General features: G+C 42.2%; 1 protein-coding gene across 1 annotated transcript in view; it reads right to left on the minus strand.

Annotated features, from left to right (window-relative positions):
* Window positions 1–27,987, minus strand: part of TMEM65 (transmembrane protein 65) — a 117,337-nt gene that overhangs the window by 24,977 nt on the left and 64,373 nt on the right. Inside the window, exons 3-4 of the mRNA XM_030218902.1 lie at window positions 23,659–23,726; window positions 21,300–21,354 (exon numbers count right to left, since the gene is read on the minus strand). Coding sequence (XP_030074762.1) covers window positions 21,300–21,354; window positions 23,659–23,726 — 123 coding nt within the window. The remainder of the gene's footprint in view (window positions 1–21,299; window positions 21,355–23,658; window positions 23,727–27,987) is intronic.

Consider the following 27,987-nt stretch of genomic DNA (forward strand, 5'->3'; position numbering starts at 1 on the left):
TAACTTAAAACATGAGAGTAAGATTCATTCATCAAGCATTATTTAAAAAGGGAGCAAATGTAACACATCTCAGCGACTGGTTAACTGAGACTTACTGAAAGTTTGTATTTCTAGTTTTCATGAATAGCTAATATTTAAACATATGATAAAATGCATCTTACTTGAACTTTATATTGACGTTTTATACAAATAAATTGAAAAAGGCTGAAAGCATAGCGTAGTGGCAATGCTATGGTTCTTGGCACAGAAAATTAGGTTTTCGTTCTCCAGTCCATCATACCTGGCAGAGTCCAGCAGCTTTTTCCTATTATTTCTAATGGACCCTATTCACTAACATTAAGTATTTTCTGTGTCAACACATTATTAATGTGGATGTTGCTGATAAAGGTCAGCTTAAATTATAGGAAGAATTTAAGATAGGGAACAAAAAGTGGAGGAGTAGCCTAACAGAGCAGTGGGTTGAGAACCTGGGGAGCCTGTTTCAAATCCCATTGCAGCAACTTGTGACCTTGGGCAGTCACTTACATTCCATTGCCTCAGGTACAACTTGGATTGTGAGCCTTCAGGGACAGAAAAATTACCTACTGTACACCTGAATGTACACCCCTTCAATAGCTTTCAGGCTTGCAGGTGACATCACATGTGTTCTCCATGGACAGCAGGATGCAAGGCCTTATACTACTGTGGTGATACCATCCAATAATAGCCCACACCAATAAGTCTCTCCTGTTTAGTAAAAGCTTCTAGAAGCATTTGAGAGCTGCCAGTGTGCATAAAACCAACTGCAGCCTTGTGTTATTGCACGGGATCTCCTCAACCACCGAAATAGCCAATTTTAGGCGAGAACCCCTACAGGAAGTACGAAAAAATGTTATGACTTGAATCCTGCTGTCCATGGAAAACACCTGCTATAAGCAAAGCTTATCTGTAGACAAAAAAGGAAAGGGAACTGGGGGCAAGGCCAGGACCAGAAGTAAACATACTCCTACATACACTATACTTCATTGTGAATAGAGAGGAAGCTGGTTATGTACATATAACTGGAACATTCATATATTTAATTTAAAGAATTATCACCAACAGTAGTATAATTTTGCAACATTATGAACAAAATCTTGGACTAATCGGTGTTTTTCTCAACATTTACACGTTTTACACCACAATGTTCTCCCCGGGGATTTTTGGCAGCCTGGTGGCATGGAGAAGCTGGGTGGGGATGGAGAAATATTATAAAATGCTTCGTCATTTATTAATTTATCCACTATCTCTGCAAATAAGTAGACATTTAAAGTGCATAATCCAGAGCACAAATTATATAATTTAGCATGAACTGATTTAATATCTACATAGACAAAAAATGAAAAGAAACACAACAAATGTTTCAAGGACCTTTGATCTGATACAGTATAGCAGTTCTCATGAGTTAAATGTAAATATGTTCTGTATCCACAAAAATCCAACCTTCCTTCCCAACAACAGGTAGGAGCCCTAGAACATATTGTGAAGTACTTCTGTATTCGAAAGAAGAGCGGAACTTGGGGGTGATCGTGTCTGATGATCTTAAGGTGGCCACACTGGTAGAAAAGGCGACATTCAAAGCCAGAAGGATGCTCGGGATGCATAAGGGGAAAAAAAAAAAAAAAGAAGAGACAGTGCCCTTGTATAAGTCTCTGGTAAGGCCCCAGAGTACTATGTGCAGTTCTGGAGACCGCACCTTCAGAAAGATATAAACAGGATGGAGTCTGTCTAGAGGGCAGCTACAAAACTGGTAAGCAGTCTCAATCATAAAACATATAGAGACAGGCTTATGAACCTCAATACATATTCACTTGGAGAGGTGGGAGAGAGGGGATTATGATAGAGATGTTTAAATATCTCAGGGGCATTAATGTACAACAAGTAAGCCTTTTTCAAATGAAGAAAAACTCTGGAGTGAGAGGGCATAAGATGAAGTTAAGAAGAAATAGGCTCAGGAGGAATCTAAGAAAATACTCTTTCACGGAAAGGGTGGTGGATGCGTGGAATGGCCTCCAGGTAGAGGTCATGGAGACAAGGACTGTGTCAGAATTTAAAGAAAGCATGGGGACAGAAACCTAGGATCTCTTAGGAAAAAGAGAAGTTAGTGGTTACAGAGGATGGGCAGACCAGATGGCCCATTTGGCCCTTTATCTACCATCATGTTTCTATATTTACTGGTAAAACTGAAGCGGGCCTACTATACACAAACTACATGAAAAACAAAATACTACACCTTGGTCACAGGAAAAACGGTCACAGAGAAACCAGCCTCAATACTGAGTAACCTCCTTCACTGTGTCCAGGAAGGGTTTATTTGTATTGTGCTTGGCACCCTCAATTATTTTGCAATGTTGGCACCTATGCACAGATAGACCCTTACCAAATACAGATCACAAATTAGAAACAGAAATATGAAAAAAATACATTTGGAACTGGTAACCCCAAGAAATCAAATTCGACATTTACCTACATTACTGTGAGAGAGAAAATTTAATTTCCTCTTCTACTGAACACAACCCAGACATCTGCAATGCACATTTTCCAAAATATATTGCAGCTCAAATTCAGAATAAAAACTCTTCTATATTTCCAGTCATGTTGGTGTTACTTTTTTGTCTTCTGCCAACTCTTTCCAGTGGCTGCCGTCCATTTGTTCTTTCTCCTCATTCCTTCTGTCAGAGACAGATGTGAAGGAATAGGTGATCTTTCCCTATTAATTCTTTCTCCCTTTTTTTCTGACTGTCCAAATTTCACCCTTTTTCTCGCCCTCCAGTTCTCCTTACCACCTATCAACTTCCCATCTTCTCTCAGTCCCTAGTTCCCATTTCCACTCTCACTCCTTCCTTCCCCAGTCTCCTATTCCCTTCTTCATCCACTCACCCCTATTACTACATTTTACCCTGTGTACTCATCCTCCTCTTATCTCCTTGACAGCCCCTATAGTTTCTCCTCTCACTTATCTCCTTCACAGCCCCTCATGGCTTCTCCTACGTTTCCATCATGTTCAGCATCTCTCCTCCCTCCAACGTTCTAGCTTATCTTCTTTCTCCTTCTCCCACAGCCCAGCATCTCTTCTCTCCACCCCCACTCCTGTAGAACATATTTCCCCTTCTCTCCACCACTTATAGCCTAGCACCTCCCATTCTCCTCCTTGCCCCACCCCATCAGCCTCTCCCATTCTTTTCCTTTCCCTACCCCATCAGCCTTCCCCATTCTTCTCAAAATAAAAAAAAAAACAATTAAAATTAATGATTAAAAGCTGTACAGAAATGAGTTTCGTTTCTACATGGTGATAAGTATCAATTGCATTAAAAGGAACTCTTGAGTTAGGTTTAAAATCTGACTCAGATGTTGAAGGTATTGGAGGCCGACCAAAACCACTTTTTCCAGTTTCAGCTAAACCAAACTGCCACCAAAATTGTCTGAAAGCTTTTAGCTAAAAACAAAAACTACAGCCAAAAAACTCTTTGCTTGGTTTCAGCTGAAAACAAAAAGAGAAAACTCATCTGCTAGGGATTGTCAGAGCTTGCAGTCTGCATCCCTCTGCTAATCACACAGTATCCAAGCTAGAATATAATTTTAAAAAAAGACACTACTTTACCTCAAAGCAAAAGTCTCCACAAATATGGACCACAGCTAATGAAAAACTAAAAACCATGGTGCTTTTACAGAGGCTGGCATGTCTCCTCAGACGGGCTAATTCAGAAGGAGCTTATCCCGAATTTACAGACTTAAAATTCCTGCTCCTGGCCCTTCAGCTGTGATCACAGGCCAGAAATATTTGTTAAGCAACTCTGTCTTATCTTTATCAGCTTCGCTATATTCCTCTCCTTCACCTTTGAGTCTCCCAGGGCCACTTGTTCCTATGACTAACATATCTAAAAAGTGTCTTGTCCTCCACTTTACCTTATTGGCCATTTTTTCTTCCATTTGCAAATTTGCTTCCCTGAATACTCTACCAACTTCTCTTTAGCCTTCCAGATATTGTCACCTGTCTTTCTCTTTTTGCAATCTCTTGTAGTTTAAGAAGGCTAACCATTTTTCCTTAACTTTTGAGCTACAACTTTTGAGAACCCAAAGCAGCCTCCTTCTCCTCTTACTTTTATTTACTTTCCTTACAAAAAGGTTTGCTTTATAATAGCTCCTTTCAGTTTTACCCACTGCTTTCCTACTTCTTCCAGATGTTCCCATCCATATGGTTCCTTTAGATAATTCCCCATCAGAACAAAGTTAGGTTTTTTGAAGTCTACAACCTTCACTTTTAAATGAACTCCCTCCATATGTCTCAATATTAAGCCACACCATCTGGTGATCACTGGATGCCAGATGATCACCACTATAATATCAGAAACACTCTTCCCATTCATAAGCACCAAGTCCAGTATGGCCCCATCCCACGAGGATTCCATTACCAACTGCTAGAATAGTTCCAATTGTAGAGAATCCAGGATCTCTCTACTACTAGAAAACCCTGCAATAGGGATACCCCAATCGACATCCGGCATATTAAAATCACCTGTTAGTAGTACTTCCCCTTTCACAGCTATACTTTGAATGTTTTCAATTAAATCTGTCCACTTGTCTGTGAAGGCAGCCTGAATCTCATCAATGTAAATGTATTTGCCATTCCCCTCTTTCCAGATTGACCCACAGTGCCTTTTCCATACTCTTTAGGTCCTGTAATTGTGTGGCTTTAATGTTATCTTTAACATATAAAGAGGGGCATAATCGAACAGGCGCCCAAGTTTTCCTGGGGCCGTCCTCACAGGACGGCTCCGTGAAGGGGCGGGGAAACCCGTATTATTGAAACAAGATGGGCGTCCATCTTTCGTTTCGATAATACATCGGGGACGCCCAAATCTCAACATTTAGGTCGACCTTAGAGATGGTCGTCCCCAATTTTTGGCGATAATGAAACCAATCGTCCAGCTAGGAAAATACATGCACTCCCAGTTTGTGTATTTGTGAAACCACCATTGTTAAACTGTCTGAAAATACATGTGGAACTAATGTCATGCCAAAAGGTAGGAAGCAATACTGGTAGTGATGGCTCCTAGGACGAATTTGATACCACCACTGGCTGAGATTTCTCTATGAGGGTGTGAGGATCCTTCAAGTCTTCCTCATGGAGAGAATGGATCAAGGTGCCTAGGAAAATATCTTGAACTTTTCTCCACTGAGAAATTTGTTCAAGCCCCTTAGGTCTAGGATTTATTTTTTATTACATTTGTACCCCGCGCTTTCCCACTCATGGCAGGCTCAATGCAGCTTAGGATGAAACAGTATCACTATCAGGCTTATTTTCGAAAGAGAAGGGCGCCCATCTTTCGACACAAATCGGGAGATGGGCATCCTTCTCCCAGGGTCGCCCAAATCGGCATAATTGAAAGCTGATTTTGGGCGTCCTCAATTGCTTTCCGTCGCAGGGACGACCAAAGTTCACGGGGGCGGGTCGGAAGCATAGTGAATGCGGGACTGGGGCATGCATAACACATGGGCGTCCTCGACCGATAATGGAAAAAAGAAGGGCATCCCTGACGAGCACTTGGCCTACTTTACTTGGTCCATTTTTTCTTGCAACCAAGACTCAAAAATGTGCCCGAACTGACCAGATGACCACCGGAGGGAATCGGGGATGACCTCCCCTTACTCCCCCCAGTGGTCACTAACCCCCTCCCACCCTTAAAAAAGAAAAAAAAAAAAACTTTAAAAATATTTTTGCCAGCCTCTATGCTAGCCTCAAATGTCACACCCAGCTCCCTGACAGCAGTATGCAGGTCCCTGGAGCAGTTTTAGTGGGTGCAGTGCACTTCAGGTAGGTGGACCCAGGCCCATCCCCCCCCTACCTGTTACACTTGTGGTGGTAAATGTGAGCCCTTCAAAACCCACCCGAAACCCACTGCACCACATGTAGGTGCTCCCCTTCACCCCTTAGGGCCATGGTAGTGGTGTACACTTGTGGGTAGTGGGATTTGGGGAGGGTTGGGGGGCTCAGCACACAAGGTAAGGGAACTATGCACCTCGGAGCAATTTCTGAAGTCCATTGCTGTGCCCCCTAGGGTGCCTGGTTGGTGTCCTGGCATGTCAGGGGGACCAGTGCTCTACGAATGCTGGCTCCTCCCACGACCAAATGGTTTGGATTTGGTTGTTTCTGAGATGGGCGTCCTCGGTTTCCATTATGGCCGAAAATCAGGGACGACCATCTCTAAGGATGACCTAAGTTTCTCGATTTGGGTGTCCCTGACTGTATTATCGAAATGAAAAATGGACGCCTATTTTGTTTCGATAATACGGGTTTCCCCGCCCCTTCGCCGGGACGTCCTGCGAGGACATCCTCAGGAAAACTTGGGCGCCCCTTTCGATTATGCCCCTCTCTGTGAGCAGCAAATACTTGAGTAAAATCCCTGTCCTCTTCCCCCAAAGGGTTCAACTGCATTGAACTCTGAGAAGTGTACTTCACAGTGCTGAAAGACTGACCAATAAATTCAGAGGACAATTTGGGGGTAACAATTAGATGGACTATAAATGACAAACACTCTTTGGAACTGCTGGCATCGGCGTTTAAGAAGGAGATAGAGCAGCTTTTAAACTAGAAATGGGGGGAAGGCCGACAGTCGCTCAAAAGAGCATGGTTCGGGATAAGGTATCTTTCAAAGATATCACCATAACAGGGAAGATAGAGTATCCTGATAGTGAGGTTGCAAAAGAGATTGTAGTAGATCGGGTATCTTTAAATAACAATAAAAATCAGACAAAAGATTGCCAATTAATACTGTCAAGTACTAAGCATGATGTACTTAGGAACAACAAACATAGTTTGAAATGTCTATATGCGAATGCCAGGAGCCTAAGAAATAAGATGGGGGAGTTAGAATATATTGCACTAAATGAAAAATTAGATATAATAGGCATCTCTGAGACCTGGTGGAAGGAGGATAACCAGTGGGACACTGTCATACCGGGGTACAAATTATATCGTAGTGATAGGGTGAATCGGATTGGTGGAGGGGTAGCATTGTATATTAACGAGAGCCTTGAATCAAATAGATTGAAAATTCTGCAGGAAGCAAAACACTCCTTGGAATCACTGTGGATTGAAATTCCATGTGCAAAGGGGAAAAGGATAGTGATAGGAGTGTACTACCGTCCGCCTGGCCAGGACGAACAGACGGATGCGGAAATGTTAAAGGAAATCAGGGACGCAAACAAACTGGACAACACAATAATAATGGGGGATTTCAATTACCCGCATATAGACTGGGGTAATGTAACATCTGTACACGCAAGGGACATAAGATTTCTTGATGAAATCAAGGACAGCTTCATGGAACAGCTAGTTCAGGAGCCGACAAGAGAAGGAAAAATACTAGACTTAGTCCTTAGTGGTGCTCATGATCTAGTGCAGGGGGTAACGATACGAGGGCCGCTTGATAACAGTGATCATAATATGATCGGTTTTGATATTGGCATTGAAGGAAGTGAAACTAGGAAATCAAGTACGCTAGCGTTTAACTATAGAAAAGGTGATTACGACAAAATGAGAAAAATGGTGAAAAAAAGACTGAAAGGAGCAGCTCGCAGAGTAAAAAACTTGCATCAGGCGTGGATGCTGTTTAAAAACACCATCCTGGAGGTTCAGGACAAATATATTCCACGTATTAGAAAAAAGGGAAAAAAGACTAAACGTCAGCCGGCGTGGCTAAACAGTAAGATAAAGGAAATCATTAGAGCCAAAAACCAATCCTTCAGAAAGTGGAGAAGAGAACCAACTGAAAGTAACAGGATAGATCATAAGGAATGCCAAGCCAAATGCAAAGCGGAGATAAGGAGGGCAAAAAAGGACTTTGAGAAGAAATTAGCGTTGGAAGCAAAAATACATAGTAAAAACTTTTTTAGATACATTAAAAGCAGGAAACCGGCCAAAGAGTCGGTTGGGCCGCTGGACGAAAATGGTGTTAAAGGGGCGATCAAGGAGGACAAAGCCGTAGCGGAGAAATTAAATGAATTCTTTGCTTCGGTCTTCACCGAGGAGGATTTGGGGGGGACACCGGTGCCGGAAAGAATATTTGAAGCGGGGGAGTCGGAGAAACTAAACAAATTCTCTGTAACCTTGGAGGATGTAATGGGTCAGTTCAGCAAGCTGAAGAGTAGTAAATCACCGGGACCTGATGGTATTCATCCCAGAGTATTAATAGAACTAAAAAATGAACTTGCGGAGCTACTGTTAGAAATATGCAATCTGTCCCTAAAATCGAGTGTAATACCGGAAGACTGGAGGGTAGCCAATGTTACTCCGATTTTTAAGAAAGGTTCCAGAGGAGATCCGGGAAATTATAGACCGGTGAGTCTGACGTCGGTGCCGGGCAAGATGGTGGAGGCTATTATTAAGAATAAAATTGCAGAGCATATACAAAAACATGGACTGATGAGACAAAGTCAGCACGGATTTAGTGAAGGGAAGTCTTGCCTCACCAATCTAATGCATTTTTTTGAGGGGGTAAGCAAACATGTGGACAATGGGGAGCCGGTTGATATTGTATATCTGGATTTTCAGAAGGCGTTTGACAAAGTGCCGCACGAAAGACTCCTGAAGAAATTGCAGAGTCATGGAATCGGAGGTAGGGTATTATTATGGATTAAGAACTGGTTGAAAGATAGGAAGCAGAGAGTAGGATTGCGTGGCCAGTATTCTCAGTGGAGGAGGGTAGTTAGTGGGGTCCCGCAGGGGTCTGTGCTGGGTCCGTTGCTTTTTAATGTATTTATAAATGACCTAGAGATGGGAATAACTAGTGAGGTAATTAAATTCGCCGATGACACAAAATTATTCAGGGTCGTCAAGTCGCAGGAGGAATGTGAACGATTACAGGAGGACCTTGCGAGACTGGGGAATGGGCGTGCAAGTGGCAGATGAAGTTCAATGTTGACAAGTGCAAAGTGATGCATGTGGGTAAGAGGAACCCGAATTATAGCTACGTCTTGCAAGGTTCCGCGTTAGGAGTTACGGATCAAGAAAGGGATCTGGGTGTCGTCGTCGATGATACGCTGAAACCTTCTGCTCAGTGTGCTGCTGCGGCTAGGAAAGCGAATAGAATGTTGGGTGTTATTAAGAAGGGTATGGAGTCCAGGTGTGCGGATGTTATAATGCCGTTGTATCGCTCCATGGTGCGACCGCACCTGGAGTATTGTGTTCAGTACTGGTCTCCGTATCTCAAAAAAGATATAGTAGAATTGGAAAAGGTACAGCGAAGGGCGACGAAAATGATAGTGGGGATGGGACGACTTTCCTATGAAGAGAGGCTGAGAAGGCTAGGGCTTTTCAGCTTGGAGAAGAGACGGCTGAGGGGAGATATGATAGAAGTGTATAAAATAATGAGTGGAATGGATCGGGTGGATGTGAAGCGACTGTTCACGCTATCCAAAAATACTAGGACTAGAGGGCATGAGTTGAAGCTACAGTGTGGTAAATTTAAAACGAATCGGAGAAAATTTTTCTTCACCCAACGTGTAATTAGACTCTGGAATTCATTGCCGGAGAACGTGGTACGGGCGGTTAGCTTGACGGAGTTTAAAAAGGGGTTAGATAGATTCCTAAAGGACAAGTCCATAGACCGCTATTAAATGGACTGGAAAAATTCCTCATTTTTAGGTATAACTTGTCTGGAATGTTTTTACGTTTGGGGAGCGTGCCAGGTGCCCTTGACCTGGATTGGCCACTGTCGGTGACAGGATGCTGGGCTAGATGGACCTTTGGTCTTTCCCAGTATGGCACTACTTATGTACTTATAACAATCAAAGGTTACAAGGGCCCAATGGGTTTAAGCAAACTCTAAGCCTCCTACTGGTAGGATACTGAAACTATGGTTATGCCTAGAGTATGCAGTCATAATCTCATCCTGTGTATGGTTGAAGTTCGATAGAAAGGCACTTCAAGGCCTCATTGAGTTTGAGGATTCCATGCTTTGACATGGACAACATCAAAGCAGACATCACATTGAGCAAGGATTTGAGCAAGCCTCTCATCAACTCTCCTATCAAATTCCTCCTTCAAGACTGTTGATGCCAATGTTGAAAATAGGAGGGCGTAGCCCCTCCTATTCAGAGTCATGAATACCTTTATTGATCTGGTCCTGTGTCCCAAGAAGCAGCCCCTACGACATCAAGGAAACTGAGCACATCTCTTTTCAGGGCTACCTCAAGCATATGGTGGCCAATATCAGTGCTTCACAGCATGGTATCAAGGGCTCTGTGTCAATGCTTCTGGTCCCCTGTTAACACCGAGTGGCTTTGATGCCAAGGAAGAGGAAGTATCCTTCCTCTAATTTGAGTGGGAACTGAGATGTCCATTCCCAGTGGCTTCTATAAATGTTCAATACTGACAAAAATCAAGGCCCTCTCAATGCTGACGCCATCTCCAGCATCAAATGCTGCTACTGGACCTCTTGGGACCAATACCTCAGATGCTCATGTCAACGAACCAGACTTGGAAATGCCAAAGATGTTTTTACATTTGGTCTCTCATTTGGACTCTTTGTACCACTTGTTTGTGAAGACAAATGGTACTGAGAGACCTTATTATCAGGCCCAAGGCACTGAAAGTACCAGCCATAGGTACCTACACCAGATACAGTCTTGCCATACTGCCTGCATATTTTAAAGCCTTGAGGGCCTTTTTTGTGGACATATTACCAAAAAAAGACAGCCACTCTTTCAAAACTCTGTTTTGAAAATATAGGTCCTGCAAGGTCCCCAAATACCTGAAAAGAGGGTGTTGGTAGGTGAAGACAAAGACAGATGAAAACTAACTACAAACAGAGAATAGAGTAGACAAGTGACAAGGTCAAATTTGAAGCAAACAAACAAAAGCCATTAAACAGGAAAAATGAAGACCAAGAAGTTCTCACACACCACAAGATGTGTCCCTCAAATGCTTCTACAAATTTTTACTAAGCTGGAAACACCTAGCCACATAGGCTCACACACATCAGTCCAACTGTGATGTTTTGATAACCTTATTTCTCTGAGTGCAAGCAGGATAATTTAGCGTTTATACATACTAGTGAATGTATTTTGTACATTACTTATTTTTGCATTTAACACATGCCTTTACCAAACAGACAAGATTGCATGCACATTCTAAATGTCTGCTAGTGCTGACCGGGAGGGAAAGGTTAGGACAACTGTTGTAGTTGGTGATTCGATCATTAGGCATATAGATAGCTGGGTGGCTGGTGGACATGAGGATCGCCTGGTGACTTGCCTGCCTGGTGCAAAGGTGGCGGACCTCACGCATCAACTAGATAGGATTTTTAGATAGTGCTGGGGAAGAGCCAGCTGTCTTGGTACATGTGGGTACCAATGGCATAGGAAAATATGGGAGAGAGGTTCTGAAAGCCAAAGTGGAGGAGTGGAGGAGTAGCCTAGTGGTTAGAGTGGTGGACTTTGGTCCTGGGGAACTGGATTCGATTCCCACTGCAGGCACAGGCAGCTCCTTGTGACTCTGGGCAAGTCACTTAACCCTCCACTGCCCCAGGTACAAATAAGTACCTAAGCCGCATTGAGCCTGCCATGAGTGGGAAAGCGCGGGGTACAAATTAAAAAAAAAAAAAAAAAAATTTAGGCTCTTAGGTAGAAAGCTCAAATCCAGATCATCTAGGGTAAAATGCTACCCGTTCCACGCGCAGGGCACAAGACACAGGCAGAGCTCTGGCGTCTCAATGCGTGGATGAGACGATGGTGCAGGGACAAGGGTTTTAGATTTGTTAGGAACTGGGCAACATTCTGGGGAAGGGGGAGCCTATTCCAAAAGGATGGGCTCCACCTTAACCAGGGTGGGACCAGGCTGCTGGCATCGGCATTTAAAAAGGAGATTGAGCAGCTTTTAAACTAGAGACAGGAGAAGGCCGACAGTCGCTCAAAAGCACATGGTTCGGGATAAGGCACCAAAACAGGGAAGATAGGGTATCCTGATAGTGAGGTTGCAAAAGAGACCGTAGAAGATCAGGTGTCCTTAATTAAAAATAAAAATCAGACAAAATACTGCAAAGTAATACTGTCAAGTACTAAGCATCATGTAAATAGGAACAACAAACATAGCTTGAAATGTCTATATGTGAATGCCAGGAGCCTAAGAAATAAGATGGGAGAGTTAGAATATATTGCACTAAATGAAAAATTAGATATAATAGGCATCTCTGAGACCTGGTGGAAGGAGGATAACCAGTGGGACCACTGTCATACCGGGGTACAAATGATATCGTAGTGACAGAGTGGATCGAATTGGTGGAGGAGTAGCATTGTATATTAACGAGAGCCTTGAATCAAATAGATTGAAAATTCTGCAGGAAACAAAACAATTCTTGGAATCACTATGGATTGAAATTCCATGTGTAAAGGGGGAAAGGATAGTGATAGGAGTGTACTACTGTCCACCTGGCCAGGATGAACAGATGGATGCAGAAATGTTAAAGGAAATTAGGGACACAAACAAACTGGGCAACACAATAATAATGGGTGATTTCAATTACCCCGATATTGACTGGGTAAATGTAACATAAGGGCATGCTATGGAGGTAAACTTCCTTGATGAAATCAAGGACAGCGTTATGGAGCAGCTGGTACAGGAGCCGACGAGAGAAGGAAAAATTCTAGACCTAGTCCTTAGTGGAGCACATGATCTGGTACGGGAGGTAATGGTGCTGGGGTTGCTTGATAACAGTGATCATAATATGATTGGACTTGATATTAGCTTTGAAGTAAGTATACAGAGGAAATCAAATACATTAGTGTTTAACTTTTAAAAAAGGAGACTATGATAAAATGAGAAGAATGGTGAAGAAAAAAAAAAAAAAACAGAGGAGCGACTGCAAGGATCAAAAATTTACATCAGGTGTGGGTGCTGTTCAAAAACGCCATCCTGGAAGCCCAGGCCAAATATATTCCGCATATTAAAAAAGGAGGGCAGAAGACCAAACGACAGCCGGAATGGTTTATTTATTTATTTTTTTAGTTGTTGCATTTGTACCCCACATTTTCCCACCTATTTGCAGGCTCAATGTGGCTTACATAGTACCGTCAAAGGTGTTTGCCCAGTCGGTTGATAAATACAAGGTTGTATAGTGATCGTAAGAGGTATAAGTGGAGGGTCGGAAGGGATGAAGATTGCCTGCTGTCCAGTACGATTATAGTCATGCTGTGTTGCTGGGTGAAGAGGTTTACGTTGGGTCGTTGGGGTAGGTCGTTTTGAAGAGGTTGGTTTTTAGTGATTTCCTGAAGTTCAAGTGGTTGTGGATTGTTTTCACAGCTTTTGGGAGGCCATTCCATAGTTTTGCGCTTATGTAGGAGAAGCCGGATACGTAAGTTGTTTTGTATTTCAGTCCTTTGCAATTTGGGTAGTGTAGGTTTAGGTAGGACCTTGACGATCTGACTTTGTTTCTTACTGGTAGATCTATAAGGTCTGTCATATATCCCAACACTACGCCATATATGATTTTGTGGACTAAGGTGCAGGTTTTGAAGGCGATCCGTTCTTTTTGGGAGCCAGTGCAACTTTTCTCGAAGGGGTCTGGCACTTTCAAAGCGTGTTTTGCTGAATATCAGCCTGGCTGCTATATTTTGGGCGGTCTGGAGTTTTTTATGAGTTGTTCTTTGCAACCCATGTAGATTCCATTGCAATAGTCTGCATGGCTTAGGACCATAGATTGTATTAGGTATCAAAAGGCTGCTCTTGGGAAGAAAGGTTTTAATCGTTTGAGCTTCCACATTGAATAGAACATTTTCTTTGTTATAGAGTTTACTTGGCTCTCGAGAGTAAAGTTGTGGTCCACTGTGATGCTGAGTATTCTCAAACTGTCTGAGGTAGGGAGGGTATGTCCTGGGGTATTTATGGTTGTGGGTTTGTACTTTTTATGTTGAGAGGAGAGGATGAGGCAGTGTTTTTTTTCAGTTGGAATGAGTTTGCCCAGGAGTCCATGATGTTCAGGCCATCATTGATTTTATTGGTTACTTCTGTCAGATCATGTCTGAAGGGGATGCAGATTGCAACGTCACCTGCGTAAATGAATGGGTTAAGGCCTCGATTGGATAAGGACTGTACCAGTGGAATCATCAACATGTTGAAGAGTATTGGTGATAATGGTGATCCCTGAGGTACTCCGCAAACTGCTTTCCACGGTGGTATGTTTGAATTTGATTTAACTTGATAAGTTCTGGTGGTTAGAAAACCTTTGATCTAGTTAAGTACATTTCCTTCAATCCCGAAGTGGCCTAGTAGTCTTAGTAGTATGTTGTGGTTCACCAAGTCGAATGCGCTCGACGTGTCGAACTGGAGGAGTATGCTTTTTCCTATGGCTATCTCCTGCTTGAATTTGGTCAGGAGGGTGACGTGACTAGGACAGTTTCGGTGCTATGGTGGGATCGGAATCTTGATTGTGATTTATGTAGTACTGAAAACTTGTCCAGGTATTCCATAAGCTGTTTAGTCACCAAGCTCTCCATCAGTTTTACTACTAATGGGATAGACGCAACTGGGCAGTAGTTGGTGAGATCGTTTGTGCTTTTCTTGGCATCTTTTGGTATTGCGGTGAGTAGCATGTTGCCATGTTCTTCAGGGAAGAGACCTTGTAACATGAAGTTTATGTGGGATGTGAGGTCTGCTATGAAGCGATCAGGGGCGGACTTGAGTAGATGACTGGGACATGTATCCAGTTTGCAGTGGGTCTTGGTGAACCTGTGAGTAGCTTGTGTAACTGATTCGGTGTTGAGGAGATTAAATGGTGTCCAAATCCAGTCAGTTGAAGAAGATTTCAATATCGGTGTTGTGGTCAGGAAGTGTGCTGCGTAGCTTTATTATTTTTTCGTTAAAGTAGTTAGCGAGTTTGTCTGCACGTGGGATGTCAGTTTTGGTTGTGGTGATAGGGGTGGTGTCTAGTAACTTATTTACGAGTTGGAATAGTTTCTTCATATCTTTGTAATCTGTTCCTAATTTGGTTTTGTAGTAGGACCTTTTGGTTTGTTTTATTGCATATTTGTATTTTCTGTGTATTTGTTTCCATGCATTGAGTGTGTGCTCATCTTTTATCTTTCTCCATGCTCGTTCAAGTTTTCTGGATTGTGTTTTGAGTTTTTTTAATTCGTCTTTGAAACATAGTATAGTGTTCTGTCTTTTTGATATTCTTGTTTTTAAGGGTGCTATTTCATTTAGTACGATGTTGCATCTGTCCTCCCAGCGGTTGAGATAAAGTATGGAATCAGTACGTGTTGTCCATTCGTTGTCGTATATTTGTTGCCAGAATACCTATGGGTCAATTTGTCCTCTTGTAGTGTAAGTTGTATGTTTTGGTGTACGGTTTGAACCGTTCTTCCGCCAATTTAAAGTTAGGTTCAATCTGTAAATGGTCGGTCCAAGGTGTAGCTGTCCATTTGATGTCTGTTAGTAATAGGTAATTATCTTTGGGCAGTTTATGTGATAGTAGGTCCAATGTGTGTCCCTTGATGTGGATAGTTTGCATGTGGGGCCATTAAAAATCCCAGGACTGTAGGACGTCTTTACATTCATGTGCGTTAATGGAGTTGGGATCTTCTAGGTGAAGGTTAATGTCGCCTAGTAGTAGTATGTTGTTGTTTACATAATTGTTTGATATGAAGTCCATGAAGATGGGCTGGCTTTCCTTCCAGTTGCCAGGTGGTCTGTAGAACAATACGCAATTCAGGTGATCGGTCAGGAAGTTGTTGTGAATTCTAAATGAGGCAATTTCTAGTTGGGGTGTTATGGGGTAGGCAGTGGTGAATTAGTCTTGGTATATTAGTGCTATGCCTCTGCCTCTATTATCCAATCTGGTCCGGTGAGTGATTTTGTAACCTGACGGGCATAGTTCAAGGATTATGGGGTCATTTTGGTTGTGGATCCATGTTTCATTGATGTGAAGGAAGCTATTAGATCTAAAAGAAAATCCTTCAGAAAATGGAAGAAGGAACCGACTGAAAATAATAAGAAACAGCATAAGGAATGTCAAAGTCAAATGCAAAGCACTGATAAGCAAGGCTAAGACGGACGTCGAAAAAAAGATTGCGTTGGAGGCAGAAACACATAGTAAAAATTTTTTAGGTATATTCAAAGCAGGAAGCCGGCAAAAGAATCGGTTGGACCGCTAGATGACCGAGGAGTAAAAGGGGCGATCAGGGAAGACAAAGCCGTAGTGGAGAGATTAAGTGAATTCTTTGCTTCGGTCTTCACCGAGAAAGATCTGGGTGGGATACCGGTGCCGGAAATGGTATTCAAAGCTGACGAGTTGAACAAACTTAATTAATTCTCTATAAACCTGGCGGATGTAATGGGGCAGTTCTACAATCTGAAGAGTAGCAAATCTCCTGGACCGGATGGTACTCATCCCAGAGTATTAATTGAACTGAAAAATGAGTTTGAGGAGCTATTGTTAATAATATGTAATTTATCCTTAAAATCGAGCGTAGTACCGGAAGATTGGAGGGTGGCCAATGTAACGCCGATTTTTTAAAAAGGTTCCAGAGGAGATCCGGGAAATTATAGACCGGTGAGTCTGACGTCGCTGCCGAGCAAAATGGTGGAGACTATTAAGAACAAAATTACAGAGCATATTCAAAAGCATGGATTAATGAGACAAAGTCCACATGGATTTAGTGAAGGGAAATCTTGCCTCACCAATCTACTACATTTCTTTGAAGGGGTGAACAAACATGTGGATAAAGGGGAGCCGGTTGATATTGTGTATCTGGATTTTCAGAAGGCGTTTGACAAAGTACCTCATGAAAGACTAAATAGGAAATTGGAGAATCATGGGATAGGAGGTAGTGTTCTATTGTGAATTAAAAACTGGTTAAAAGATAGAAAACAGAGAGAAGGGTTAAATGGTCAGTATTCTCAATGGAGAAGGGTCGTTAGTGGGGTTCCCCAGGGGTCTGTGCTGGGACTGCTGTTTTTTAACATATTTATAAATGACCTACAGATGGGAGCAACTAGTTAGGTAATTAAATTTGCTGATGACACAAAGTTATTCAAAGTCGTTAAATCGCGGGAGGATTGTGAAAAATTACAAGAGGACCTTACGAGACTGGGTGTCTAAATGGCAGATGACGTTTAATGTGAGCAAGTGCAAAGTGATGCATGTGGGAAAGAGGAACCCGAATTATAGCTACGTCATGCAAGGTTCCATGTTAGGAGTCACGGACCAAGAAAGGGATCTAGGTGTCGTCGTTGATGATATGTTGAAACCTTCTGCTCAGTGCGCTGCTGCGGCTAAGAAAGCAAATAGAATGTTAGGTATTATTAGGAAAGGAATGGAAAAAACAAAAATGAGGACATTATAAATGCCTTTGTATCGCTCCATGGTGCGACCACACCTCGAATATTATGTTCAATTCTGGTCACCGTATCTCAAAAAAAGATATAGTGGAATTAGAAAAGGTGCAGAGAAGGGCGACGAAAATGATAAAGGGGATGGGACGACTTCCCTATGAGGAAAGGCTCAGGCTCTTCAGCTTGGAGAAAAGGCGGCTGAGGGGAGATATGATAGAGCTCTATAAATAATGAGGAGTTGAACGGGTAGATGTGAAGCGTCTGTTTACGCTTCCCAAAAATACTAGGACTAGGGGGCATGCGATGAAGCTACAATGTAGTAAATTTAAAATGAATCGGAGAAAAATTTTCTTCACTCAACATGTAATTAAACTCTGGAATCCGTTGCCAGAGAATGTGGTAAAGGCAGTTAGCTTAGCGGAGTTTTTAAAAGGTGTGGACAGCTTCCTAAAGGAAAAGTCCATAGACCATTATTAAATGGACTAGGGGAAAATCCACTATTTCTGGGATAAGCAGTATAAAATGTTTTGTACTTTTTTGGGATCTTGCCAGGTATTTGTGACCCGGATTGGCCACTGTTGGAAACAGGATGCTGGGCTTGATGGACCTTTGGTCTTTCCCAGTATGGCAATACTTATGTAACATTTTGGTGTGGCCCCCATGCACACTCCCAAAGTTGTTGCAATGCTGCCCATGTGCTTTAAGCCCTGGGCACCAGATCAATATGGTGATCTAGTGCCTGAGGGTTTGGTTGAGCCCACTGTAAAGGTTACCTACCTAGACACCTTGGAACAGGTATTAATATCAGAATGAGTCTGCTGCCCTTCCTTCCTTTGCAGCAAACAGAATCTCTATCTTTATTATTTTTCTCTAAGTTTCCCCAATTAAAGTACTCTGAATGCAGCTACTCAAGTGTTAAGTCATTTCCTACTTTACAGTAAGTGTTTCTTTCGAAGGTGTGAGAGTCCCTGCTACACACTCAGTTCTGACCCTGATCATCATGATTGGGTCAGAAAGGTGCTACTCTGCAAACACACAAAAGCCAACATGGTTCTTTTATATAATTAGTTTATTGAGGCAATAATGTACAGAGCGCAAAAGTGACATAAGGATATGTTGTATGATAATAGTTACATGCTCTTTGAAGAGTACTGTTATTGCAGGAAAGTAAATAGGGCAAGCAATGTGGGATTTTTGCAAGTGGATATGAAGTAATAGATACAATAACCACTAGACTTAGTTAAACGAGATGGACTTGTAAGTCTACCTACCATTACTTTCCACAGCTGTTTATTAAGTAAAAAATTACTACCAGAATTCTACCAGTCAGTGCGTGAAAGCACAGTTACTCACCTATAACATATATTTCCCTATTGTATCTGAATGTACAATGCTTCAATACCTTTTGGACTTAGCAGTATATAAGAAATTAAATACAATTTCCATCAACGAGCAGGACTGAGTTAGGCATAAGAACATAAATGTTGCCTACTGGGACAGACTGAAGAAGCCCAGTATCCTGTTTCCAACAGTGGCCAATCCAGGTTACAAGTACTTGGCAGGATCCCACCAAAACAGTACAGTACATTTTGCGCTGCTTATCCTAGAAATAGGAAGTGTATTTTCCCAAGTACATCTCAATAATGGCTTATGGACTTTTAGGAAGTTACCAAAACCTTTTTTTAAACCCCATTAACTTAACTGCTTTTACCATATTCCCTGGAAATGATTTCCAGAGTTTAATTACAGGTTGAGTGAAGAAATATTTTCTCCCAATTTGTTTTAAATGTATTACTTTGTACTTCACTGCATGCCCCCTAGTCCTAGTATTCTTGGAAACAGTAAATAAGTGATTCATGTATACCCGTTCCATTCCACTCATTATTTTATAGACATCTATCATATCTCCCTTCAGCAGTCTTTTCTCCAAGCTGAAGAGCCCTCATAGGGAAATCGTGTTGCCCTTCTCTGTACCTTTTCTAATTCTACTATATCTTTTTGGAGATGCGGTGACCAGAACTCTATTTGAGGTGCGGTCGCAAACGGTAACATCATCCAATGGTGTCAAGATAAACTGTCCTCCGGAGCTCAGAACTTTATTGTAAAGTTCTGAGTATGCGTGGCCCTTCTTGTGCATAAGCATGTTTCTTCTGCACCTCAATTTTGTTTTATTTTTCTGCTCAGACACAAAACAAAGCTCTCCTGGGTTGTTTGAAACTGTTTTCATAGTGTTTATTGAACACTTTTTCCTGTAAAAGATAAGATTGTGATGGGATTTTCTACAAGGCCAAAATGTAGTCGAAAAATCCAGAACTTCAACACGTATATTCTTGTGCCTCAGTCCTGAACATGACCAAAAGGACTTTAAGCATTATGCTCAAGTTTCAATAAGAGTAGGAGAAGACATCTCAATTATCTCAGAAAGCATTTGGACACCAGAGGTTACTCTTATAAGTCTTGTAAAAAGGCTTCTACTGCTCAGAAACCATCTATTCCTTAGCAGACCATTCAAGAATCTTCCATGGCGAAGTTCTTAAACCTCTAGGCAGTGACCTAAAGAATCCAGTCACCAAACAGAAGACCTTGAGGTATCCAAGTTCACAGCACAGCCACTTCTTGAACACCTGAAAATGCCATAGCAAAGGCTGCTTGTATCAGCTCCAGTCAAAGAGCAAGTCAAGCACAACCACACCAGCAGAGATTCTCCTTCCATTAAAAGGTGTTTTGGTTCGATCTCTGTGCAGAAAAATTGTAGAACCCATAATTACATAGTAACATAGTAGATGACGGCAGAAAAAGACCTGCACGGTCCATCCAGTCTGCCCACGATAAACTTATATGTGTATACCTTACTTTGATTTTACCTGTCTTTTTCAGGGCACAGACCGTATAAGTCTGTCCAGCAGTATTTCCCGCCTCCCAACCACCAGTCCCGCCTCCCATCACCGGCTCTGGCACAGACCCCGTGTAAGTCTGCCCTCCCCTATCCTAGCCTCTCAACCGCCAACCCCTCTTCCCCCCGCCACCCAATTTCAGCTAAGTTTCTGTGGATCCATTCCTTCTGCACAGGATTCCTTTATGCCTATCCCACGCATGTTTGAATTCCATTACCGTTTTCATCTCCACCACCTCCCGCGGGAGGGCATTCCAAGCGTTCACCACCCTCTCCGTGAAGAAATACTTCCTGACATCATTCTTCGATGGAGCTGCCCAACACTGCAAAAAGACTCCTTCAGCACAGACCGTCTACAGTAGTGGATGAGTCCTCCTCATTGATATCTTTTTAGCTCCATGTGAAGTGTCATTTGTTTATTCAGAAGACATTTGCAGCCTTTGTAAATTGATCTCTTAAAGATGATTCTGATTTTCCTGCTGTTCTAACCACTAGGCTAAAAGCTATTGCTCCATTCATAAATGTCACTATAATCCCAATAGTGACCAATTCCAATCAAGCTGAAAATTTAATTAAAAAAAAAAGCAAAGCAGTCAGAAGTTGCTTCACTGTTGTATATCAGTTTACAACTGCTAACATTATGAAATAAAGTGAAATATTACAAGATCCAGTAATAACACAGGAAATATACTCAATCACCACCCGAATGCATATCCCTATCAGGATTTTATAGCTTTTTTTTTTTTTTTTTAATCTTTTACAGTATACTTCCAGAAAACAAAAGCCAAATCTAATATTCAAATGCACCCTGCTCCAGAACCAGAAAGAAAAAGGAAAGGAAAGAAGAAAAAAAATAAAAAAAGAGGAAACACATAACCATCCCTAAAGAAACAGTCCTCAGGGAGCTCCAATTAAAAATGAGGTGAAGCTCTTTAAAATGTTCCTGGACACTAGAAAAAACAAAAATATTCCTGATGAATTCCAAGCATTTCTGAAAGAACAGGTTCATCAAATACTTAATATATTCTCTCAGGCAAGTTAGTAAGTTATGTTATTTACCTGCCATAGTTGAAATTCCTAGAACTATTCCAATAGATAATTCTATTTGGGTCCCCTGGAAAGAGAAAGCAGAACATTTAGTTTCTTCCCAATAAATGCAATAATTTCAACGTACAATTTGAAAATGGTAGCTGAGGCTTCGTAAACCATTCATGTCATGCATCTCCATTCTTTAAAAAATATATAGTAAAATTAAAATAAATTTCTATACAGAGTACTTCACATATGATTGATGCACCCACAAATTCATAAAAGCTATAGTAGACTTCTATAAAATTATATCAAATTAATCTGAAATAGTACAACACTAATAATGTAACTTTTTTTTAAGATCTAACAAAACAAAAAACAGAATGTACACAAAACTTACTTTTTTAAACAAAATATACTAGTAGGACACGAGCAATTTCATATCTGAACCTAGATATAATGGTTACCTAGTTTCATGCACTTATACAAGTTGTGGGACAGAAAAAGAAAAAAAAAAGAACAAAAAAAACAAACACACACCTGCAATCCATCCTGCCACATCAAAAGGTGCCAAAAAAACAAAACAGAGTGGGTCCATTGAAGACTAACTCAAAATAACCTGTTCCTTAGCTGGGCCCTATTATTACCATTTTGACAATGCGATCATACCATGCCTCTGTGGTTATGGCTCCACTAATAAGTTAAAAGAGTAACTGGATTTCTTAAAAGGATTATATAAACTTAGGATGCATGACTAGGTACACAAATATACACTAATTTATTCAATATCACCATTCTTCACCAGTATAGTCAACTTCTTGGTCATTACTGTAGCCGTAGCATCTATCACATACAGAAGCTCCTCAACCACAATTCCCAACAATAGCAGGCCCAAGCCATCGCAGACTGTATTTTTTTTTTTTTTATAACTGTTACACAGCAATATAGCAGATGAGAGCAGATAAAGACCTGCATGGTCCAACCAGTCTGCCCAGGGGAATAAAACCAGGCCAATCTAAACTTTTTTGGGGGGGAGGTTTGACTTCTGAGCCAGGGCGAGGAAATAGGGCCCCATAAGAACCCAAGCCAGGAAACTCACCAACCTAAATCCAGAAGGCTAGAGCTTGGGGCAGCAGACGAACTTCCATCTCCAAGCTCAACTGGGGTAAGGAAGTCAGGCCTACCAGGACCTATTGCATCAGCCCAGACCTACACCATTTGCTGGAGACAGAAAAATACTAGAGAATTCCAGGCTGCACCAACTCTTATAACAGTGATGACATTGGAATAGTTCAGTATCTCTACCTACATCTGCTGGTATGAGAACTCAACCCACTTATCCGAAGTGGTCTGGTAAGATATAAAGGAACAGCCATTCTCTTAACTAATTCCATCCCACTCATGATTTTATAACCTCTATCAGACCTCTTCAGCTGTCTTCTCCAGACCAAAGAAACCTCTGAGCCTTCCTTGTAGAGAAGCTATTCCACTCAGTTTCTCATTTTTGTCACATATCTCTAAATCATGTCAAGTTCCACTATACCCTATCTGAGTTGAGGAAACTCAATAGCCATGATACAGACAACCATGGATCTTATGATACTTTGGAGTTTTCCCCATCTTTCCTAGTACTATTTAACATTCTATTTCCTTTACAACTTGCATGACAAATTAAGCTAAGAATTTCAACATAACAGTCCAAAATACTTTTCTTGTGTAACTATACAGTTGGGCTTATTTTTCTGTACATGCATCATTTTTCACTTATCCCAGTCAGGTGTTCAGCACTGCATGCATCTGGTAGCGCTATACAAATGCTAATAATAATGAATATAAGGGAAAAAAATATCCCCTTGTTTGGATTATCACGAGGTCAGCACCTGAAAGTTTTAAAAAAATGGTTGAAGCCGTATGTCAGCAGGCTCAAACACTTGAGGCTTTGTGTCATCTCCTTCATTAGAAATCTCACAAGCAGAACAGGTGCCTGAATCAACATTCAGCCAGCAATACGGGCAACAGACCCAGTAAGACTGAGCATCTGCCACCCTAATAGATGCATTTTCCCTATATGTGTATCTGGAAGAGGCTGCAGTGGCAAGGTCATCAGCAGCCAAAGTGGCCCCCCACCCCCAGACCTCGGAAGGTAGCAACACAACTCTCTATCATGCTGATAAAGGCTGGTGATCTTTGCCAGTACATCTGTCACATTATGGCTCTCTCCCAAGTTCCACTCCTCACCAGGCACACATCCAACCATGCTCAAGTTCCATCCTTTCCACAGGAATTTGCTTATGGTCTCTCCCTCTAATCCCACAAAGAACTTATACTTTCCCCACCCCACCCCCCCACCCCCCCGGCTCCAAGACAAAAAAATAAAATAAAAACTTACCGCAGCAATCATAATTGCATTATCCAAGAAACCAAAACCTATGAAAGGGAATGCATTGTGGAAGAATACTGGAAGAGATAAGACATATAAAAGTGAGAATACTACAGTAAAAAAATACATCAATATCATTAAACTGATAAATCACAGGAGCTTAGAAGTTTAAGTGACTTAAAGTCCCTTTTTACATATAACACTGAGATCGTAATTCAGACACCCAGGTCAGACTTGTTTAATTTCAGTGGTATTGTACAAAGGACGCTTTCCAACATGGAGCCTTTTGTAAAATACTTATAAGGGCATGGAGAAGTGTGTATTTACCGACACACACAACAGTCATTTTACAAATATAAATTTAAGCAACAGAAACCCTGCAGCTTCTTCATGTATGTGGTGTCACTTCCACACATAGCTGTCCCATCTTACAAATTCAGAAGTGTTAAGCACCACCAGATAAATTAGAAAGACCACACATTTTTAATTTTCCTCACTTTAGAGGCAGAAATAAATGGGGGACTAAGTTGAGGCCTAAACTAGCACTTTTTAAGATCTGTGCATGTCTTTGAGATGGTGTAAAACCCAACAGGGAAAATTTTCCACATAAAATGTATATTCCTTTCTAAAACAGGGAATTCGTGTAGATTTTTGTCACACCCAAGGCATGCTCAAACCATGTCCCCTTGAAATCTCTGCGTGGTCCTCCATGTGTAATAGCTTTCTGAAATTGCTATTTGCACATGTATATAATCTACATGTGTAAAAGCAGAGATGCTTTTAAATAATCCCTTAGGCTTACAAAATTTCAACCCCCCCACCCCAGCTTTCAAAGCAAACTATTTCACCTTTTTAGGGACATTTCAGAACAGGCAAGAGCATCTATTGTTGAAAGTGTGAACATCTGTCTTGTCTATCCATACATATGTGTGTACTTACATATGTGAGGTGAGAAAACATGCATGGGTCAGGCATCACTTGGCTCCGAGTACACTCCCCCTCCTATTGCGTTTCCCTACCCCTCTTTCCTTCCTTTCATGAATATTGTAATTCTCCCCTTCTCTCTGCATTGTCTTTGTTGTTTCTCTCATTTTCTCCTCTCTTCTTTATTATTAGCCTGTAAGCCGCTAAGTTGGTATTCCCAATATGCGGGATAGCAAGTTATTAATAAACCTGAAACCTGAACTTGAATACACAGTGGGCAGATGCCAGGAACTTTGTGATCGAGGGAAGCCCAGGCCCTGCCACTCAAATAAGACCACCAGCAGCAGCTAATTCTCTCTCAAATCTCCCCTGCCCCACAGGAAAAAAAAGCTGAGCCCAGTCCAGTGTCCGATGGTGGTGGTAGCAGCAGCCATAAGGTGTTAAAGAGGTATGGGGAAGTCAGCGCACATTTCTCTGCCAAGTTCTATCCCCTCCTAGCTTCTGTACAACAGGCATGGCCCGGAAGAGGAAAATGCAAGGACCCACATCTATAAAACCCTGCTGCTCTGAACCAATCTGGCTTTGATAAAGCTTTTGCCCATGGGGTAGAGGAAACGCACCAAGGCATCACTTTAAGTAATCACTTTTCTACACTTTGAGAAACTTTTTTTTAATATCAAAAACGATATAAACCAGATGTAGAGTAAGATGTAAAAAGTGTTTGGAACCCCTGAACTACTTAAATTTCAGTTTTACCTTGAATTGATTACCAACTGATAGATAATATTGACCCTACATTTTCATAAAAACACAGAAAATAATAGCAGATAAAGACCAAATAGCCTACCTAGTCTGCCTATTCATACCAACTACAAAGCCCTACACAGTCCCTTATCTCTTTTAGATCTTCTGTGCTTGTCCTGTGCTTTTTTTAAATTCAGACACAGTTTTTGTCTCCATCACCTCTCGTGTCCATGAAAAAATAGTTCCTTAAATTATTCCCATCTACCTCCTTTCACCTTCATTTTATTACTTTCAATTGAAAATGGCCTGCCTCCTGTTCATTTATGCCATGGAGGTTATATCTCCCCTCTCTCATCTTTCTTTTAAAACATACACGTTAAGATCTTTAAGTATTTCCCCATTTCTTCACACCGGAGCCTGCAAATTCCTCTCCGATACTGTGTAAACCACATTGAGCCTACAAATAAGTGGGAAAATGTGGGATACACATGTTAACAAATAAATAAATAAATATGCTCCGTGATAAAATACCATTGACCATTTTAGTTAGTAGCCACCTTCTGGAGACAATCCCATTTACATTTTTTATTTTTTAAGATGTCTCCAGAAAAGTGCACGGTATTCAAAATGAGGTCAGGCACAGACAGAGGGCAGGTACTATCACTTTCATTTTAGTACGCCACTAAATATTCTCTTTAAAAAGCAATTGTTTATATAAAAAAAATGCTATAAATAAATACTGCCATTTCTTACAAAAGGTGCATAAACTTCCCACACTACCACAACCTCATTCTTACCCAACAACTATTGTGATGGAAAAAGCGAATGCTACATACCTGTAGAAGGTATTCTCCGAGGACAGCAGGCTGATTGTTCTCACTGATGGGTGACGTCCACGGCAGCCCCTCCAATCAGAATCTTCACTAGCAAAGTCCTTTGCTAGCCCTCGCGCGCACCGCGCATGCGCGGCCGTCTTCCCGCCCGAAACCGGCTCAAGCCGGCCAGTCTCATATGTAGCAAAAGAGATACAAGGGAAGACAACTCCAAAGGGGAGGCGGGCAGGTTTGTGAGAACAATCAGCCTGCTGTCCTCGGAGAATACCTTCTACAGGTATGTAGCATTCGCTTTCTCCGAGGACAAGCAGGCTGCTTGTTCTCACTGATGGGGTATCCCTAGCCCCCAAGCTCACTCAAAACAACCACCATGGTCAATTGGGCCTCGCAACGGCGAGGACATAACTGAGATTGACCTAAAAAATTTACCAACTAACTGAGAGTGCAGTCTGGAACAGAACAAACAGGGCCCTCGGGGGGTGGAGTTGGATCCTAAAGCCCAAACAGGTTCTGAAGAACTGACTGCCCGAACCGACTGTCGCGTCGGGAATCCTGCTGCAGGCAGTAATGAGATGTGAATGTGTGGACAGATGACCACGTCGCAGCTTTGCAAATTTCTTCAATGGAGGCTGACTTCAAGTGGGCTACCGACGCAGCCATGGCTCTAACATTATGAGCCGTGACATGACCCTCAAGAGCCAGCCCCGCCTGGGCGTAAGTGAAGGAAATGCAATCTGCTAGCCAATTGGATATGGTGCGTTTCCCCACAGCCACTCCCCTCCTATTGGGATCAAAAGAAACAAACAATTGGGTGGACTGTCTGTTGGGCTGTGTCCGCTCCAGATAGAAGGCCAATGCTCTCTTGCAGTCCAATGTGTGCAGCTGACGTTCAGCAGGGCAGGAATGAGGACGGGGAAAGAATGTTGGCAAGACAATTGACTGGTTCAGATGGAACTCCGACACAACCTTTGGCAAGAACTTAGGGTGAGTGCGGAGGACTACTCTGTTATGATGAAATTTGGTGTAAGGGGCCTGGGCTACCAGGGCCTGAAGCTCACTGACTCTACGAGCTGAAGTAACTGCCACCAAGAAAATGACCTTCCAGGTCAAGTACTTCAGATGGCAGGAGTTCAGTGGCTCAAAAGGAGGTTTCATCAGCTGGGTGAGAACGACATTGAGATCCCATGACACTGTAGGAGGCTTGACAGGGGGCTTTGACAAAAGCAAAACCTCTCATGAAGCGAACTAAAGGCTGTCCCGAGATCGGCTTACCTTCCACATGGTAATGGTATGCACTGATTGCACTAAGGTGAACCCTTATAGAGTTGGTCTTGAGACCAGACTCAGACAAGTGCAGAAGGTATTCAAGCAGGGTCTGTGTAGGACAAGAGCGAGGATCTAGGGCCTTGCTGTCACACCAGACGGCAAACCTCCTCCATAGAAAGAAGTAACTCCTCTTGGTGGAATCTTTCCTGGAAGCAAGCAAGATGCGGGAGACACCCTCTCACAGACCCAAAGAGGCAAAGTCTATGCTCTCAACATCCAGGCCGTGAGAGCCAAGGACCGGAGGCTGGGATGCAGAAGAGCCCCTTCGTCCTGCGTGATGAGGGTCGGAAAACACTCCAGTCTCCACGGTTCTTCGGAGGATAACTCCAGAAGAAGAGGGAACCAGATCTGACGCGGCCAAAAGGGAGCAATCAGAATCATGGTGCCTCAGTCTTGCTTGACTTTCAACAAAGTCTTCCCCACCAGAGGAATGGGAGGATAAGCATACAGCAGGCCCTCCCCCCAATGCAGGAGGAAGGCATCCGATGCCAGTCTGCCGTGGGCCTGAAGC

This window comes from Microcaecilia unicolor, chromosome 1 (assembly GCF_901765095.1).
Source record: "Microcaecilia unicolor chromosome 1, aMicUni1.1, whole genome shotgun sequence".
Taxonomy (NCBI): Eukaryota; Metazoa; Chordata; class Amphibia; order Gymnophiona; family Siphonopidae; genus Microcaecilia; species Microcaecilia unicolor.